The sequence below is a fragment of the Lycium ferocissimum genome, unplaced genomic scaffold (assembly GCF_029784015.1).
Source record: "Lycium ferocissimum isolate CSIRO_LF1 unplaced genomic scaffold, AGI_CSIRO_Lferr_CH_V1 ctg18079, whole genome shotgun sequence".
Taxonomy (NCBI): Eukaryota; Viridiplantae; Streptophyta; class Magnoliopsida; order Solanales; family Solanaceae; genus Lycium; species Lycium ferocissimum.
In genome coordinates, this window is record NW_026717591.1 from 1 (window position 1) to 21,371 (window position 21,371).

The window sequence follows — 21,371 nt, forward strand, 5'->3', positions numbered from 1 at the left end:
TACAAGTTATTTCTAAATCAGAAAGTTTTTAAAAGTTATTTCAGAAACTCCGGGCCTTGCCAACTATATCATTTTCATGTTTTGTTTTTCTGGCTCGATAGCCGAAATCGTTCCCCCGGATGGGGTTGCGCAAAACCCCTTTATTTAAAAATTGATCCTTAATTTTTTATTATTACTTAAATCTACCCCCCAAGGGATTTTTTCCTTGGTAGGGCAAGACCCTGTCTTATCATACCCCCATTTGGTAGTTTCTAAGGTATTTTCTTATTTAAAAATTGACTAGTTTATGTTCACGCGTTACATTGTTTTCGGCCCTATACCTATTTTTGTGCCATTTTTTCCTTTCGATTTTCATACTATCTATTCACCTTTACTAAGGGCCCTTTTCCCGGGCTGTTTCCTTCAACCGCGGAAAGCATCCCAAGAGGATCCCTTGATATCCTAGGAGCCCCTTTCCTGGTTCAAATGGAGTCCCTTTGAAAAATGGTATGGGGGCCCATGTCTTAGAGTTAGTATTCGTACACGTTCTTTAGAGGTTTCATGATGTACGCGATTACCGATTCTGCTTATGTGCTTTTATGTTTGCAAACTATTATGTTTTCATAATAATTCATGCTAGGAGATAGTTTCAAGACTTTATTCCGCAAATTATATATTTTCATGATCATTTAAATTGCATCTTATAGATTATATTGTTTTGATGCCCATGCATGACAAGCAAGCCATGAGGTTCGCTCGGACACATACAAGTAAGACCCGAGTGCCGTGTTACGCCCAGGCCATGGTTCGGGGCGTGACATGCAGCTCAATTGGTAACAGGCGATTCCCTCAGGGGAATGTAAAGTAGTAGGAGGTTGCGGGTTCGATTACTGCAGAGTGAAATCGAATTGGCTTGCAGACCCTGGGCTGGAGACACCCCGCATGTCAAGCCATATCGAGCATGGGAGGGGGCTACAACGTACGTACGGGGTTACACCTCGTAGTCTACTCACCGGGACCCGGCGACCCGTGCGCGGGGTCCTCACAACATAATCAAAATAAAACATATCTTAACAACAATTGAGAAATTAAGGGGAGAAATAAGAGGAAAGGAAAAAAAATTATGGAGACTCACTAAGGAGAATCGCAGTATCTTTTTGCAAAATATACAAACCATAAAGACTAACTAAAGTGGATAGTCAAATTAATCATGCTGGGCCCCGTGCATCGCACTGGCATAGTTTGCTAGTAGTTCCCTAAGTATGCACTTGACAGTTTTGGTCCTTTAAATTTGCCCAAAAGTTAACACTTTTAGTCTTTATAAAATATTTATCGAACTCGGTTTGTTAGATTTGGCGTGAACAATGAAAAAATGATTTAATTATAAACACCAAGAAAATTCTATCAAATCTTAAAATATGCAATACAAAAAACTACACTAGACACTAAAAAGTATACTCCAAATAGCAAAACTTACACATTATAAAGCTACACCAAACTTAAGAAATAAATTTAACATAGCAAAAACTATTTTAAAAAAAAAAGTATACATCTAAATATGAGCTCCATTAATTTCTCTATTTTTCATTGTTCCTGTCAAATCTAAAGGACATGATTCAGCAAATATTTGAGGGAGACTAAAGTATTAATTTTTGACAAACTTAAAACCCTAAAACTGTTATATACATACTAAAGGGACTACATTCAACCCACCTACCATCAAACATAAGGAACTAATTTAGTCATTTTCTCATTTGCCCTTTGTACACAGTCCCTCTGTATAATTTTGTTTTAAGGCACTTTCTAAATTTAGGGCAACACTGTCTCTCTATCCATTGAAGATGAAGATAAGTTCTGTGCGTTTCCCTCGCTATGGTAACTCTTTCCTTTCTACATTTAGAGCTTATTCTTCAAATCATAATAATACATCTATTTCAGTAAAGGCTAAACTTGGGTTAAATAGCAAGATTGAGAATGTTAAGTGTTTAGATGATGCTGTTACTCTCTTCCATCAAATGGTTAGAATGAAGCCTCTTCCTTCAGTTGTCAGTTTCTCTAAATTATTTAAGACTATACTAACTATGAAGCATTATTCTGCTGTGATTTCTCTTTTTGGAGAAATGCAGAAATTGGGTACCCCAATTGACGGAGTCATCTTGAATAGCGTGATTAACAATTATTGCCTGATGCATCGTGTTGACTGTGCATTTTCGGTATTACCCATTTACTTGAAGAATGGCATTCCATTTAATGTTGTCACCTTTAACACCCTAATTAGGGGAATCTTTGCTGAAAATAAGGTTAAAGATGCGGTTGAATTGTTCAAAAAGTTGGTTAGAGAGAAGATTTGTGTGCCCAACGAAGTCACATATGCAACTGTCATGAATGGACTCAGCAAAAGGGGCCATACTGAGAAGACTTTGAGTTTGCTCCGGTTAATGGAACAGGGGAATACTAAGCCCAACATAAAGAACTACAACATTGTGATAGATGCGCTTTGCAAAGATGGAAACTTAGATGCTGCTATCAGCCTTTTGAATGAGATGAAGCAGAAAGGCATTCCTCCGGACATAATCACTTATAATTCATTAATTGATGGTTTGTGTAGGTTTTGTCAATGGGAAAAGGTTAAGACTTTGTTCTCTGAGATGGTGAACTTTAATCTTTATCCAAATGTGCGCACCTTTAACATACTTATAGATGGAGTATGCAGAGAAGGGAAAGTTGAAGATGCTGAGGAAGTAGTGAGACACATGACCCATAAAAGTGTAGAGCCTGATGTGATCACCTACAATGCGATAATGGATGGATATTGTTTACGTGGTCAACTGGATAGAGCGAGGAGGGTTTTTGATTTCATGATAGATAAGAATATTGAACCTAGCATTATTAGCTATAACATACTAATAAATGGATGCTGTAAGAAAAAGAAATTGACCGAGGCAATGCAATTGTTTCATGAAATTTCTCAAAAGGGATTAAAACCTGATATCTTTACCTACACTACTATCTTACAAGGTCTATTTGAAGTTGGAAGAATTGGATCTGCTAGAAAAATTTATGATGAGATGTTATCTGCGGGGCCCGATCCTAATCTATACACTCATGTCACGTTGCTCAATGGTTATTTTAAGTATGGACTTGTTGAAGAAGCTATGTCGTTCGTTAAGAAGTTGGAAAAAAAGAAAGAATATGCTAGTAATGAATTTTACAATGTTGTCATTAATGGATTGTGCAAAAATGGTAAAGTCGACAAAGCTCGTGCTACTTTTGAGAAGCTTTCTTCAATTGGATTGCTTCCAAATGTGATAACATATAATACAATGATAAATGGATTTTGTCTAGAAGGTTTGTTAGATGAAGCTAAAGATATGCTAAGAAAAATGGAGGACAACGGTTGTTTGCCGAACAATGTGACTTACAATGTCTTTGTCCAAGGATTTCTCAGGTGTAACAAAATTAGTGAAATGGCAACTTTTATGAAGGAAATGACTGGAAGGGGCTTCTCATTTGATGCAACTACGTCTGAGATTCTGGTAAAGGTTATAAGCGTGAATCCTTCTGTTCTTGACATGATACCAGAGCTTCACTCGAAAAATAAGAAGTGAATATTTCTTTCGCTTTGTTTATTCGCCTATGCTGCCACTATTGTATCTATACGTCACACAAAGAGAAGTTTACTGCTGCTCCGAGGTTCCTCTTATACTATCTACAGATAACTTTGACGAAATTGTGCTAGAGGAGACGAAGGATGTCTTGGTTGAATTTTATGCTCCGTGGTAAGTTTGAAGTGGCTCATCGCAAGTCATTCACTTGATTTTGGAATTGATAGGTGAGTTCTATTTCTAAAGTCTCGGTAACATCAACATCCTGACATTGCTATCTTCAGTAGGAAAATCAAATTCTAACTGTGGTACCTCTTTAAAAAGTGAAAGTTTTGATGGTCAATAACTGCATACTTAAGGCCATCAAACAGATACTATAGCTCGACACAACCATCTTGTTTTTGCCTATCCCCTGTAGAATCTTAGTGCCCTGAGATGTTAGTCTTATCCCTCATTTGTGGATCTGGAAATTTTGTGCACTTGCTGAGATTTCTGTGTCCCATTGGCAGAGTTTCAGCTGTAGCTCGAGTGCTTACTCAGGAGCAATTATATGTGTTTCAAAGGGACAAGAGTTGCATCTATATCTAATTGAAACTAATTTCTGAGTCTGGTCTCATGCATAATGAACAACTATATGAGCTGGACTTCTCTTTCAAGATTGCATATGAGTAACTCCATATGTCATCAAATGTGTTTTGTTACCTTTATTGAGGCAAAACATCTTGATATGCAAGAGCCTTCAGTAATCAAGTAGAGGTTTTTTCATTTATAGTTTTTCTCCTCAGGGCAGATCATCTTGTTCATGGTAGTAGTTGATGGCTAAACCGTCGTACGCGGTTGTTTGTGAACAGCGATAAGCTGAGATGAACCAGGTTTGGGTTTTATACCAGAGCTTGGGATTACTGGAGTATAGGAATATAATTCAGATAGTGGGAGTTTAGCTGTGCAAAGTTAAATTTATGTACCTAAAATGGAAAACTGGTAGTGAATTAATCAGATCATAAGAACATTCTTTCCATGTCTTCAGTTTTGTTTTTCATAAAAAAAAAAAAAAAAATATATCACTAACTCACCTATTCCTCAATAAAATGCATAAAAAGGAAGAACCCTCATAAGGTGTTTGATAATGGCGGGCGGGGTGTACAACTTTTGATAGGTCAACTTCATCCTTCTGTGCCTGAAACATATAGTATGAATATTTGTGATTTTCCTGAAGTTGAAATAGAACTTGTTCAACATCAATATTCTATACTATAGATGAACGGTAAACACCATATTTAGTGTAGAGAAATATAGCAGAAGAAAACTTAAATCGGAGAGACCTTCTGCTAGCCCAAGATCGTTACTAAGATCGGAAGATTCAACTAAAGAAGAGGAAGCTATCAAAAGGAGAATTTTGTTACGGACCAAGATTTCTTGAATTGCTTTGAAGTGGGTTCATTACAAATGACTAAGGTCATCCCTATTTATACTTGTGTAAGGATGGTTCTAGAAATTATTCTAGATACATCTACAAGAAAAATCTAGTAAACTTTATCTTCTACCACTACTCTAGAATATCTAGATTTTTCTTTAGGATAATTATCCAAGATCCTATACTAGACTATTCTAGATCTCTTACTAAATATCTAAAATTTTTTGTACCTCCAAAAAATCAACTTTACTTCTTCACACTCCCCCTTAAAGTGATTTTTTGGAAACTACCCCGAGCTTGTTGCAGAAGAACTCAGACGAAGCTTTTGGGTGTGCCTTGGTGAAGATCTCAGACATACTTGCCTGTCTCCTTTCGCTTCTTCAAATGACGAAGGTTTTTCGCCATTAATTGGGCCTGCAAAGAAGCATGAATACTTACCAGCAAATTTTTCATCGTTATAGTGAGCTGGCTTAACAATATTTCTTTTTGGCCTTTGCGAATCACGTGAATCATCTCCATGCTGAGTTTTACGTTCTTGAGTTTCCAGACTCCCCCTTTCTCTTAGCTCCTTTACAATTGTGTTATCTAGAGAAGCATCTGAGTCGATAATGATCTGACCATGAATATCCTTTGAAGACTCAACACCAACATAGGATCCACCACTACATTCCCTTTCCAGCTCCTCAATAAATTGTTTGGCAGCTTCGTAGCTTCCAAAATCATCGCTTGTATCTCCATATGAAATTGATCCTTCAAGGTCAACCTCTTCATTTATTGACCATTGCCGCTTCTCCGTACGCTTCCGGTATTTGATTTGAGCTAGTGATTGACTGCGATACGGCGGATGATTGACCAAAGACTTCAACTTCCACTACAACTCCCTCAATGCTTTCTCCGGAATGGCCCCCGTTGCCATATATAGTTTCAGGCACTTCATGCTGAGGTTCTACTTTAATACCCTCTGCGTCCATGCTTTTATTACCAGTTTCAGGATCTACCTCGTTGATTTCCTCGGTAGCAGCTACCACGTCACTAGTCTGAACGTCTTTGGAATCTTCTTGCTTTTTGTTGATGACACTAATGTCTTCCTTCTCCATGTGATGGACCGTATTATCTCTTGAATCCATGATCCAGTCTCTTTCGAAATTGAAGGAAGCCAGGGCATCTACTACTCGAGCCTCAGCTACGAAGCACCTTCCCCAGTCCTCTTCTTCTTCAGCAGCTTTCTCAACTTGAGCCATGTTGCTCTCTTTTGTTCGGCAATATCTTTTTATGTGTCCTATTTTACCACACTCGTAACACGAGTCTTCTATAGTTATTAGTAGACTCTCCCTCCTTCGGCTAGCCGGAAACACTTTGAAATCGAGAGTGTGGCGTATCCGTGAATGTTTTTCCTTTGAAGTTCCTCTTGTTGGCTACTGAAGCATTTCCTTCCCTTCTTTAAAACATACACTACCCGTACGTTTTTGGCTAGTAGCTCGTGATGACAACAAATTCTCAAACTCTCCAAGGATGGTAGTTGAGCCCATCCTTGAATTGATGTAACAAAAGGAATATATTCTGGCTTCAAACAACGAATGATAGTTCTTCTCATTCGTGCTTCAGAGATAGCCTCGTCGGGGTTTAATAAAGAGATCTCTGAACATAAATTCTTAATCTTCAAAAAGTACTCAGCAATAGATAGATTACCTTGAGTGGTGTACGCCAATTCATTCTCTAATATCGGCAGTCGGGCTTCATCCTTCTTGTTGAACAACCGATAGAGGGTCCTCCATATCTCGTGAGCTGATTTGCACCTAATAATATGATCAAACAAGTTGTGAGAGATGGACCTCTTTAGGATGAACTCCGCTTTCGCATTAATGCACTTTCACTTCTTGTATGCGTGCTATTTTTCGGTCCTTCGGAGAGGAGGACTTATGAATGCCATTGATAACTTCCCACAAATCTCACCCACAAGGTATGACTCCATACATGTCTTCCATACCTTGTAATTGGACTGATTCAACAACTCCATCCCCAGTCCATTAACACGACCGCTCAAATCCATTTAGAAATCAGTTGAATATACCACTAACCCAATATAAAAATAAAACCCAGAAGCCAATCTACGGCTATGGCTCTGATACCATGTAGAGAAATATAGCAGAAGAAAACTTAAATCGGAGAGACCGTCTGCTAGCCCAAGATCGTTATTAAGATCGAAAGATTCAACTAAAGAAGAGGAAGCTATGAAAAGGAGAACTTTGTTACGGACCAAGATTTCTTGAATTGACTTGAATTGCTTTGAAGTGGGTTCATTACAAATGATTAAGGTCATCCCTATTTATACTTGTGTAGGGATGGTTCTAGAAATTATTCTAGATACATCTACAAAAAAAATCTAGTAAACTTTATCTTTTACCACTACTCTAGAATATCTAGATTTTTCTTTAGGATAATTATCCAAGATCCTACACTAGACTATTCTAGATCTCTTACTAAATACCTAGGATTTTTTGTATCTCCAAAAAATCAACTTTACTTCTTCACATCTAGAATATTCACGAATATACTATTTGAGGTTTATATATGATCCAAGATTATCGGATGCTTTGTTGAAATAGAACTTGTTCAAAATTGATAGGTTATACATTGTCATTGCTATTCGGAAAGGGTCATACTCCATGGAGTTATTATCAACTAACTTAGAACATGGAGGAAAGGAATTTATTTTCAAGACATACCTTTGTTTGAAATTCTCTACTGTAATAGTTAGAATATGCATTTTAAGTGTAAATCTTCTTGTTATTTTAAGAACTGGGGGAAGAGAGACCCGTGTCTTATCTTATCCTTCAACACTGTGTTATAATGCTGGTGACTTTAAGCTTTCCATGATCATTTGTCCACCTGTAGCTTTGTCATAGTTGTCGTTAAGGATATTAGTTGTCTATGGGATATTGAATCTTGTGGATACTATTAGATAGGAGTAAGCATATATTGCATTTTGTCTGTTGTATCTCTAATTTAAGCTTTACCTTTTGCAGGTGGGGTCATTGTGTAAACCTTGATATTGCTCATAACTGAAAAACTGTGTGACTACTACTCATTTCATGTCTGTTATTCAGACTTATGAAAAGGTTGTGATACTATCCAAACTAGAGAATGAATATTTGACTTCGTGATAATTTGCAGATGAACCGAATTGTCCAGGGCATCTCTAATGGTGCAAAGATAAATGTGTTGTTATTCTATTTTAAAGCCCTAGATTTTAGTAACTGTTTTTAGTATGTCTAAAGAAGTGCATTACTTAGTTGCCAAATGACATAGAAACTGCTTTTACTTGTTAGTATATGTGTTATTATTAAGGGCAGTTGCTATTATGACTGAGGTGGACAGGGCTACACGTTTAGAGTCTTGTTCATTGGCTAGTGTTCATTTGGCTAGAGTTTTTCATCCCATGGAAATAGTCCATTGCAACTCTCATTTTTTTTAATCGTAGTTTCATTGTTCTTTAGAGTTGATGTAAGTCTATCTCTAAAGCTTCGTATTTTACAGATATTTCTTCATCATTGATCTTGTAGAGTGTATTCGTAACTAGTATTTCCTTTGTGCAACTTCTTGATCTTGTGGCCATTGAAGATGAAGATAAGTTCTGTGCGTTTCCCTCGCTATGGTAACTCTTTCCTTGCTACATTTAGAGCTTATTCTTCAAATCATAATAATACATCTATTTCGGTAAAGGGTAAACTTGGGTTAAATAGCAAGATTGAGAATGTCAAGTGTTTAGATGATGCTGTTACTCTCTTCCATCAATTGGTTAAAATGAAGCCTCTTCCTTCTGTTGTCAACTTCTCTAAATTATTTAAGACTATGCTAAATATGAAGCATTACTCTGCTGTTGTTTCCCTTTTTGGAGAAATGCAGAAATTGGGTATCCCAATTAATGGATTTATCTTGAGTAACGTGATTAACAGTTACTGCCTGATGCATTGTGCTGACTTTGGATTTTTGATGTTACCCATTTACTTGAAAAATGGCATTCCATTTGATAATGTCAACTTTTCCATTCCAATAAGGGGATTATTTGCTGAAAATAAGGTCAAAGATGCAATTGAATTTTTCAAAACGTTGGTTAGAGAGAAGATTTGTGAGCCCGACGAAGTCATGTATGCAACCGTCATGAATGGGCTCAACAAAAGGGGGCATACAGAGAAGACTTTGCTCCGGTTAATGGAACAAGGGAGCACTAAGCCCGGCATAAAGAACTACAGCATTGTGATAGATGCTCTTTGCAAAGATAGAAACTTAGATGCTGCTATCAGCCTTCTGAACGAGATGAAACAGAAAGGTGTTCCTCCAAACATAGTCACCTATAATTCATTAATTGATGGTTTGTGTAAGCTTGGTCAGTGGGAAAAGGTTAAGACTCTATTCGCTAAGATGGTGAACCTTAATATTTATCCAAATGTTCTCACCTTTAACATACTTATAGATGGACTATGCAAAGAAGGGAAAGTTGAAGATGCCGAGGAAGTAGTGAGACACATGACCCATAAAGGTGTAGAGCCTAATGTGATCACCTATAATGCGATAATGGATGGATATTGTTTGTGTGGTCAACTTGATAGAGCGTGGAGAATGTTTGATATCATGATAGATAAGTGCATTGAGCCTGACATTATTAGCTATAACATACTAATAAATGGATACTGTAAGAAAAAAAAATTGGTCGAGGCCATGCAAATGTTGCGTGAAATTTCTCGAAGGGGATAAAAACCTAATACTTTTACCTACACTACTATCTTGCAAGGCCTATTTGAAGTTGGAAGAATTGGATCTGCTGAAAAAATCTATGTTGAGATGCTATCTGCAGGGTCTATTCCTAATTTATACACTCATGTCACATTGCTCAATGGTTATTTTAAGTATGGGCTGGTTGAAGAAGCTATGTCACTTTTTAGTAAGTTGGAAAGAAAGAGAGAAAATGTTGATATTGAATTGAACAATATTGTCATTAAAGGATTGTGCAAAAATGGTAAACCGAACGAAGCTCATGCCATATTCAAGAAGCTTTCTTCAATTGGATTGCTTCCGGATGTGAGAACATACGCTGCAATGATAAATGGATTTTGTCTTGAAGGATTGTTTGATGAAGCTAAAGATATGCTAAGAAAAATGGAAGACAACGGTTGCTTATCAAACAATGTCACTTATAATGTTATTGTGCAAGGATTTCTTAGGTGTAGCAGAATTAGTGAAATGGCAACTTTCATGAAGGAAATGACTGGAAGGGGCTTCTCATTTGATGCAACTACATCTGAGTTGCTGGTAAAGGCTGTAAGCGAGAATCCTTCGGTCCTTGACATGATACCAGAGCTTCACTGAAAAATTAAGAAGTTAATATCTCTTTCGCTTGGTTTATTCGCCTATACTATCACTATGATACAAGTTCCTTTTATCTCTGCAAAAGAAATGGCGTTCAGTGCAATTATAGAAGCTGAAAAATTGTCAATTAAAATGTTGCTTGGGCTTTCTAGACAGGCTTATTGAGGAGGTGCATCACTTATGATATTTTCATTGTTTTTCCAATTTTTTATCTTGGAGATCAGATACTACTGCTCTCTTCATATGATAAATAATGCGAGTTTCCCTTATGCGTAAACATTTTGAAGTCTAGGAATATCATTTTTGGTGCTATTTAGTTATCTTCGTGTATTACCATTTTCTATCTATTTGAGAATCAATAACAACTGCCTGCAATTTATAAATTACTGTGGAAACAGTATTTTTTCGATAATTTCTAAGGTCTTGTTAACACAACCATAGTTGGAAAACCAGAGCTGACAAGTTCAACCACATCCTTCAATACTTGTGACTTTCCTGAAGTTGAAATAGAGCTGGTTCAACATTGATACGGTATTCTATAGATGAGTGGTCGACACCTTATTTAGAATATTTAAGAATATATTTTCTGAGGTTTATATATAATCCAAGAGCACCGGATGCTTTATTGAAATAGAACTTGTTCAAAATTGATAGGGTACAGAAATTGTCATTGCTATTCGAAATGGATCGTACTCCATATAGTCATTGTGAACTAACTTAGAATGGAGGGGAGGAATTTCTTTTGAAGACGTAGCTCTGTTTGCAATTCTCATTCCTTAACATAATAAAGTGCATTTGAAGTTTATGAATTTCTTGATAGCTCTGTAATTGTTTGTTTCTATAGAAGGGAAGCTTGCCCTATGCTCTGTACTCAGTGTAAGTTATGCAAATGACATTCACAAGAAAAGAATGCATACCTTGTGATGTTGGAATGTTTTAGGATCCTTGTAAGTTCTTTGATATAGGACTATAAGATCTTCCCTGTAATCCCTTTGTAAGTATGGATTCCTGCAATTTTGAAGCAGGCCTGTTTTTGTGATTAATACAAATGTTACCTTCTCAAAAAAAAAAGATATTATGATGTATTTTCATTTCTTCCACTATTATTACTATGTGCGTTATAGAAGACCTACTTTACACTTCAGTTTTTAGAATAATTCTGATTTTTCCCTGCCTTTACCGTTGATGTTAAATAGCTAATATTTTCAATTCTCATTTGCACTTGTGCTAAACATAAAATGACCTGAACTTGAAGTTGGACACGGTAGAACTTTGCATAATCATAGAAGGGAAGTGTGTGCTATGCTTTGGTACTCATTTTCACTTGTGCTAAGTTTAAGTGACCTCAATTTGAAGTTTAGAGTATTATAATACTAGGTTCGTTGATTCAACCTAACTTGTGTTTATTTATTAGGATGCCTTGATCGTCTTTTCTCAATTGTATTTGCCAATGATTAGTGAATGACAACTTTTATGAAGGAAATGGCTGGAAGGGGCTTCTCAATTGATGCAACTACAGCTGAGTTACTGGTAAAGGCTATAAGTGAGAATCCTTCCGTCCTTGACATGATACCAGAGCTTCACTCGAGAATTATGAAGTGAATATTTCTTTCACTTGATGTATTCAGCTACACTATCACTGTGATACAATTTCCTTTTATCACTGCAAAAAATGATTTCCAATGCAATAGTGGAAGTAGAAAAAATGACAATTATAACGTTGCTTGGTCTTTGCGGGCTTATTGAGGAGGTACACCACTTCCCTAAACCATATAGTATGAATATTTGTGATTTTCCTGAAATTGAAATAGAACTTGTCCAGTAGTCATAAAAGAAATTTGCAGCATTGAAATGTGCTTCCTGTCAAAAGCTGTTGTAGGAGCTAGATCTGTAGTTGCGAGACATTTTATTACAAGATGTCAAATTTGTTTATGTGTGGGTTTGCAGAATAAGCTTATCACGGTCACACCAGAAACTAAAGTTTTGAAAGCAATGCAATGGATGGCGGGTGCAATTTTCTGCTTCATTTCTAAAACCTCTAGACATTTTTAGTATATTTGCTTCAAACACAACAAAATACGCTTAAATTCTTTGCAACATGTTAATATTAATTGAAATGTGGAAGTCCACCAAGTTTCCTTATATGAGTAATTGACACATCTTTTTTATAAGCAACAAAGAATTATATTATTTGTAGTACCTAGGGGGTGCTTTGCTTCCTTACATCATCCTCTCAGCTTCCTGTACATTTTCTTTCTTTGTGTATAAGAATTTAAGAAATCTTTTTTCACTGTTGAGAGTGAGCTCTTCTCTTCCTTTAGTACACTCTGGAACTGTTTTATTCGGTTTCTCTATTTATCCAAGGATGATAGCTAGACTTGATTGCTGAAGAATGAAAATGAGTCCTAATAGAGTGGAATAGGCTTGACATGTAATAATTGTTGGTCTAGTATTTGATTGTTGAAAGAAAATAAAGAAAACAGAGTGAGATCCATGGGTTTCAGGAGAGAACTACCACTACGGAAGATTCCTTCTGATAACTGACATTTATTTTCTCACGGTTACTTCGAAAGGAGAAGTAAAGGAAAAAAGGAAAATTTCAACTAAACTAAGAACGTAAAAGATGGAAAAGCAAGCATTCTTACTGCCGCGCTTATCAGATTTCTTCTGTGGTCAATCAATCCATTGACCAGTTATCTGTTAGTATTGACGTAATCTTTCTTATTACATCAAAATCTCTTTAATATTAGAGATTAGGGTTTTCGTGAATTGATGGAACAGTAATGTTTTTTTGTTGGATGTTGCAGTAAAATTTAAAATCATATGATTAATGGTGGAAAGTTTAAAATCATATGGTTAATGGTGGACCTTATTGAGTTAATCACAGTATTCAGAGGGATAACAGTTCTACAAAAAAAAAAAAAAAAAAAAGATTTCTCTATAAGATAATAGCTTTATTTTCATTTTTGGATTGAAAAGCATTATCTAAAATTTTGCATCTTCTTGTTGAATATTTTCCTAGACGTTATCTTAATCCACTACTTAGCTTTGAGATTTGGCGGATCTTTTGTGGGTGTCTTTAGAGCAAGATTTAGGCTTCTGTTGTAGCCAAAATTGAACTGTTATCTGTCTAAACTCAAAGCAATCATATTTCATGGAGAAGTACTTAAGAATGGTGTTCTAGAATGACTTTGCATCTCACCATTGACTTTACATAGAGTGAATGTGCATTTATGTATCACTTATGTGATGTTGCTTCTGTAGCGAGAATTTGAGATAACTGATTGATTGCTTAGATGCATATGACACACCATAATGTTAGGACCATGGTGGTTTTGGATACTGGGGAAAACAAGTCACTTGCTGGAATTATTAGAGAATGAGGTATCAACCACTTATAAAAGATGACAGCTCCTTGTTGACTGGCTTTTCAAGTTGCTGATGTGACCTCTTTGCTTTCTGTACTAGTTTTTGAATTTTGAAATTGTTCTATGATCATGTCTGCATGTGTAGCTTTGTCATAGCTGTCATTAAAGACATTTTGTGTCTATGAAATATGGAATCCTGTGGACACTATGGGATAGGAGTTACAATGTAACATATATCCAATTACTTCTCTCTTTAGTTTATCAATGTGATCAAGTTCTATCAAAAAATTAACTTCGTCTCTAGAATCTTTTGAATTTCAGCTGTGATGTTTTGTTTCTCATTGATGATTGTACTAAAGACAGCCAGTTTCGTATCAGGTTGCCTACTCACTGTGGTGTAAAATTCAGAAAGATGGCAAGTTTATTGTCAAAGTAGTTATAGATCTTTTGGGGAATATGGTAGACAATTGCACCCCCAAAGCCACATGTTTTGGGGAACTTGTTCGAAACTTATAAAAATCTTTGGGGAATATGGGAGGCCTTCAAAAGGTCTGGCAATGGAGAATATATTTGGACGACAATTGCACCCCCAAGAGCCACCTGTTTCACTTGTATCAGCACTCACAGAGCTTGTTTTTTGGAGCAGATGCTTTCTGTGTGAAAGTGCCAATGAATTAGTAAATCATCTACTGCTTCCTTGCACCTTAACTAGACAGATCTGAACAATGTTTCGCATTATTTTTGGTGTCCAATGGGTCAATGCCGGGATGCTATAAACTTGCACTAAGCAGCTGGTACGAGCAGTCTTCATCAAGGGACAACGAGCACTCACACAACTGGTGTAGGAAGAATGTTGTATCTGACTCATTGTTAGATCTTTTGTACTCCTCTCTGATGTATTCCTCTTGGTACCTATTTGGCACTTATTAATAATATATTCTTACCTTTGATTTAAAAATAAAAAATGTTCACCTGTACTTGGACGAATTGTCGTTGGAATTCGAAACGATTGTACTCTGTATCATCATTGTCAACTAAAGTAGGAGATGGAGGGAACTGATTTTTTTGAAGACGTAGTCATCTGTCTGCAGCTGTACTTTTTTTGTTCTTTATTTTAGATTTTAACTAAGTGTGAATTTTGATCCTTCAAAATTTCCCATAAGTTAACACTTTTAACCCTACTGGAGTGAGATTTGATTGAGATTGAAGCTTCCAAATATTTTACTGCAACTTGGGCAGATTCTTTGTTCATTTATGAACAAGCGAAAAAAATCTAGATAGTAATTCAGAAGGTCACCCAACTATGGGTGATTATTTATTAGTCATTTTTTTTTTTTTAACAAGAAGGTTACCAGCATTGCCTATATCATTTCAAAAGTCTCCCTACTAATATTTGACAAACATGACATGACATGACATTTTATTTAGTCCATATTAATTTTTTTCCCAATTCACATAGCAATGAACCATGTGGACTGAGGAAAAAAAAAAGTGCATGTAGACTAAATAAAATGTCATGTCATGTCATATTATGTTGGCTAAATATTAATAAGGTGACTTTTAAAGTGGGCAAAATACATCAAAACCCCCGAACTTTTAACGAAAAGTCGATAGTGTAAACTATTGACGACCTATTACACACAAATATAAAAAAGTGATATTATTTACCCCTACTGGAGTGACATTTGATTGATGTGTGAAGTGTTCCACACGATTTTACACGCAACGTCGGCAACACGTTATTTGCTTTTTTCTCATTATTTATTTGTGGACCCCACGTTTTAAAAAACTTTTTCCTTTTCATTGTGTCTTCTTCACTATGCCTTCCCCAATAGATGAAGTTTTTTAAAAGTTTTCCTTTTCACTTCATCTCCATTTTATTTAGCCCTTCTTTTCTTTTTCATCTTCATTTCCTCCACTCCCATTCCACCACCACCACGACTTCTTCTCCTCTAACGCCACTCCCAAAATCCTTCGTCTTCTTTTTCTCCATTTCACCGAGAATTGAACAAATCCGAAATTTTCGTCCCACTTACACTCAAATTTATCCAAGATTAAGAAACAATGCGTAACTACAATGAAGAAATTGCACGAATTGGCCTTCAAATGAACTTTTAACAACAATGAAGATATTGCACGACCCTTCAAATGGGAAATTTTCACTTTCTTCAAATGGAAAATTTTCTTCATTGTTTAACAACAATGAAGAAATCTGAACTAATTTGCCTTCAAATGGCAAGAACGGTTGCACGAACTCTTCTTCAAAGCAAATCAAAAAAAAAAAAAAAAACACCATTGTATGGGGCGGCGGCGTGGTGGCATGAACGGAGGAGAGAGATAAAAAAAAAAAAAAATTCTATAAGGGGGATGAGACGGGTTAGGGTTGGGGGATGAAGAAGATGAGGGTGGCATAGGTTCTCTCGGGTGGAAGGGTGGGGATAGGGTGGGTGGGGATTATAAAAATATATATATTTAATTAAAAAAAGAAAATAATAAATAAATTTTAATTAAAACGCGCTTATTTTTCAATTATTTTTATAATTTGTGCCACATTTGTCGGGTAGTATTAATATCACTTTTTAGACACAAAATTGTAAGGCACTCCCGTAGTTTGTGTGATATCACAAGTTTGTTTTGATGTATATTACCTTTTAAAGTGATATAGACAAAGTTGAGTGATCTTATTGTTACAAAAAAAAAAAAATATGACTTTGCTAAATAATCACTCATAGTTAGGAAGTAATGGTATTCCTTCCATCTCTTTCTTTGCTACTTCCAATTTGGGTTCGGATACTACAATTATTAGAGGTTACTCTTCAAGCCATACAAATACTTCGGGTAAACTAGCAGTAAATATCAATTTTGAGAACGTCAAGTGTTTAGATTGTTAAATCGAAATAATCAGAGCATCATGCCGAGACTTATAATTACAAATCTTGAACGACGATAAATCAGACAACAAAAAAATATACTAAAAAGTTATTATATTATAATATGATTTGGTCGAGTGACCTACGTATTGAAAAAACTCATATAAAAAAGAAAACATTAAAACTACGAGAGAATATATCTCCCTTTAAACGAAACTCTTTTAATGAGTGCATTATGGATGTTTTTCTGTTTTTTCTTTTGTGTGAGAGGGATTTTTTAATTTATAGATGTCAAAATCTTTCCCTTCAAGAACGAGGTTTACTAAATATGAAATATTAAAAATTTTCTTTTGGGACAAGTAAAACCAATTATGGTAACTCTTTGTCCTTCCTTTAAGAAATGATAAAATCCAAATATGGTAAGAAAATCAGGGCAAAATTCTAACAAATCTTCCCATTTGGTCTGGATTTTCTTAACAAAACTTAATCCGTCTTCTTCATATAATCTTCATCACTACTTGCCATGGTTGAAAATAAGGTTAAAAATATTATTGGTTAAAAATTGGTTTAAAAAATATTTTGCTTTATTTTTAAAGATACACAACAGGGGGTGTTGAAAATATAGTTGAAATTCATCTCCACATATAGTACTTCGGAAAAAATCTTCATTATCGCGAAATTAATTGCAGCTTAGCCACCTTGAACCTATCTTCAATCCGTTGAACCATTGGTGCTGATACCACTTGTTGGATCATTGGAATAGTCAGGGCGTCATGCGGAAGTTTATAATTGCAAACCTTGAACAACGATAAATTAGACACAACAAAAATATACTAAAATGTTATAATATTATAATATGATTTGGTCAAGTGACCTACGTATTAAAAAAACTCATACAAAAAAGACAACATTAAAACTATGAAAGAGTAAATTTCCCCTTAAACGAAACTTTTTTAATGACTACATTGTGAATGTGTTTCTGTGTTTTCTGAGAGGGATTCTTCAATTTATAAAGGTCAAAACCTTTTCCTTCAAGAACGAGGTCTGCCAAATATGGAATATTTAAATTTTCCTTTTGAAAAAGTAAAACCAATTATAGTAAATTCTTTATCCTTCCTTCAAGAAAAAGCTAAAATCCAAATATGGTACTAAAATGCTATAATATTATAATATAATTTGGTTAAGTGACCTACGTATTGAAAAAACTCATATAAAAAAGACAACATTAAAACTATGAAAGAATAAATTTCCCCTTAAACGAAACTTTTTTAATGATTACATTGTGAATGTTTTTCTGTGTTTTCTTTTGTATGAGAGGAATTCTTCAATTTATAGAAGTCAAAACCTTTTCCTTCAAGAACGAGGTCTGCCAAATATGGAATATTTAAATTTTCCTTTTAAAAAAGTAAAATCAATTATGGTAAATTCTTTGTCCTTCCTTCAAGAAAAAGCTAAAATCCAAATATGGTAAGAAAATTATGGCAAAACTCTAACATAGATGATGTTGTTACTCTCTTCCATCAGATGATCAGAATGCAACCTCTTCCTTCTATTCCTGTCTTCTGTAAATTATTTAAGACTGTACTAAATATGAAGCATTGCTCTACTGTTGTTTCTCTTTTTCGATAAATGCAAAATTTGGGTATCCCAATTAATGATTTCATCTTGAATATTGTGATTAACAGTTATTGCCTGATGCATCATATGGATTGTGGATTTTCGGTGTTACCCATTTACTTGAAGAATGCCATTCCATTTGATATTGTCACCTTTAACATCCTATTAAGGGGAATCTTGGCTGAAAATAAGGTAAAAAAATGCAAAATTATTCAAAAAAATGGTGAGAGAGAAAATTTGTGAATTCCAAATTCTCTAATTATCTTATACTATCTTTTTTATTTGTGAATTCCAAATTCTCTAATTATCTTATACTATCTTTTTATCAGCTGATAATGGAATTCATACAAGATCATAATCGTGTCACATCCTATGCTTGTATCTTTCTTGTTCACACAGTAAAATCCAGTGAACCCAAAATCTTGAACTTCTCTTAATTGGTCATCTTTAGCACTAACCTCAAGAGGTATAGTAATTATCCAAAATTTCCAATTTGTTTGTCTAGCTTTTGACCTACGCAGAGCTTTAAGAAAGTAAAGAAACTTTTAAATCTTGTGTTCTTAAATTTAATAGATGGAGAATGTATCAAAATATCATTTAATCTTATGGTCTTAAACATGCCATATGAAAAGTTGGAAGTAAAGAGTTGTCAAAAAGGAAAGAAGCAAAGTTATACAAACAAATTGAAATGGAGGGAGTAGTAATTGAAGTGTAATTCTTACTGATAGTTGAAGTGTGTTTTGTAAACTAATTACTATAGTTATATATTAAACTCTCACATCCGGAGCAATTAAGGTAAAACTAAAAAAAAAAAAGCGATACTTAAGGTGTATTTTTGTCCATTATCTTTAATTCTAATATAAAGTAATGTGACATCTAGAGTAAATTAAAATGCGGACAAAGTAGGCACAAAAACTTTCACCCATTTGCTTTCGAGAAAATGACAAAAATGGTCCCATATGTTTGAGAGTAGGTTCAAAATTTCTATTATATATAAGTGCGAAGAGGGACTAACACAGCTGTGAGTGGTTGTACCAAAAGCTTTATAAATTGTACATGTATAAATGCTTGTACCAAACACTACTAAAAAAAACGGAAAAACGATAAAAACCGACGGCCCACGCGGTTTTTTTTAATGAAACCAACCCTTTACGGTGGTCGATTTACATAGCTCTGGCTTTTCGAAAACCGAACGGACCACGCGATTTTTTTGGTTTCCGGACAGGCCTACGTAGTCCGTCGGGTTTAATTTCAAAAATTTAAAAAAAAAAAAAAACCGACGGACAGAGTCGATTTTTTTAATTTCTGATTTTTTATCTTATACAAAAATAATATATATTTTATGAAAAAAATGACGCAATGCGTTGGTTTTTTATTTAAATTTTTTATTTTAATTAAAAAACTGACACAGTGCGTCGGTTTTGTAAAAAAATTAAGAATTAATTTCCAGAAAATAGACGGACAGAGTCGGTTTTCTGGAAAATTTGCAAAATTAATTTCTGAACCCCTGATGAAGTCGGTTTTTCCGAAAATTTGACGATCTGAATCCGATTTTTAACCACACCGCATTTTAAACTAGTACAAAGGCTGCTTCAAAACTAGCATTAAAATGTCAAATCAATTCTAAAAGAGCTACAACACATAAAATCACCTCAAGTAATAATAAAACACATCAAACACTATCTAAACACATCAAATATCGATCTAAATAGACGTTCAAAGTTCAAAAATTTAAATGTCCAACCAAAAGTACCATTAACTAGTTCTACATAGTTTTAACATAAGTCCATAAAGCATAAAACATAAGTCAATTATGAAATTCAAACTAAAATATAAGCTCCACGACTATATAAATGAACCCTAACCGCTCCTGGTTTCAAATACTTCACACCGGCAGAGAACAAGCACACCTAATTACCCCTTCATTTTGAAAAGGGTGAAGTGACATTGCACGTGTGTAAAACTTGTCAACAAATTCATCGTGTACACCACGATCACTATTGTTTATATTATACATTCACATTCCAGTCCATCTACAAAAATATACGCACAAATTAGTGAGGTTATATAAATATATTTTATAAGAATTCTAACTTAAAATATAACTTAAGAAAAACACAATCCCAACCAATTCTTTGATTCTCAATAACAATTCTAACTTTAATAACTTATGGATTCTAATTTAATATAACTTTTAAAAGCACAATCCCAACCAATTCTAACTTTGAATTCTCAATAACAATTCTAACTTTAGTAACTTATGGGTTCTAATTTAATTCTAACTTTGAATTCTCAATAAAATAAAATCACCCTAAGTAATAATAAAACACATCAAACACTATCTAAACGCATCAAATACGATCTAAACACATCAAATAATCCTAACTTTAAAAAGCACAATTTCTACCAATTCTAAAAATTGAAAAGTAAATCTAGAGAAATATAATCTACATTTTAGTACTGAGGTTATAGAAATACTATGACTTAACAATTCTAACTTTGAAAAGCACAATCCAACCAATTCTAACTTTGAATTTCAATATGATTCTAACTTTAATAACTTATGGATTCTAACTTTAATTCTAAAAATTAAAAAGTAAATCTAGTCAAGAAAGTCTACATATTAGTTTTGAGGTTATAGAAATATTATAACTTAAATAATTCTAACATAACTTTAATAATTATAACTTTAAAAGGCATTAATTCTAACTAATTCTAAAAATTAAAAAAAGCAAATCTAGAGATATAAAAATCTACATTTTAGTAAGGCCATTATAAATACTATAACTTAACAATTCTAACTTTGAAAAGCACAATCCCAACCACCCTAACTTTGAATTCCTCAATAACAATTTAAACTTAATAACTTATGATTATAACTCTTACCTCAAAATTAAAAGTAAATCTAGTCAAATAAAGTCTACATATTAGTTATGAGGCTATAAAAATATTATAACTTAATAATTCTAACATAACTTAATAATTCTAACTTTAAAAAGCACAATTCCAATCCAATTCTAAAAATTGAAAAGTGAATCTAGAGAAATAAAATCTATATTTTAGTATTGAGATTATATAGGAAATACTATAACTTAACAATTTATTCCTGAAAGCACAATCCCAATCAATTCTAACTTTAGAATGATCAATA

At 34.4% G+C, this 21,371-nt stretch overlaps 1 protein-coding gene and 1 long non-coding RNA gene across 2 annotated transcripts; both read left to right on the plus strand.

The window, feature by feature from the left end:
• The first annotated feature begins 1,736 nt into the window (after nucleotides 1-1,736).
• Nucleotides 1,737-10,530, plus strand: LOC132042810 (protein Rf1, mitochondrial-like). Its single transcript, XM_059433327.1, is given in 3 exon segments — nucleotides 1,737-3,583; nucleotides 8,025-8,037; nucleotides 8,620-10,530. Coding segments are annotated over 3 exon segments (3,687 nt in total). The 5' UTR covers nucleotides 1,737-1,820.
• A 1,577-nt stretch (nucleotides 10,531-12,107) lies between these two features.
• Nucleotides 12,108-14,963, plus strand: LOC132042811 (uncharacterized). Its single transcript, XR_009411586.1, has 2 exons — nucleotides 12,108-13,749; nucleotides 14,112-14,963. It is a non-coding gene; the product is annotated as an uncharacterized LOC132042811 (long non-coding RNA).
• The last annotated feature ends 6,408 nt before the right edge of the window (nucleotides 14,964-21,371 follow it).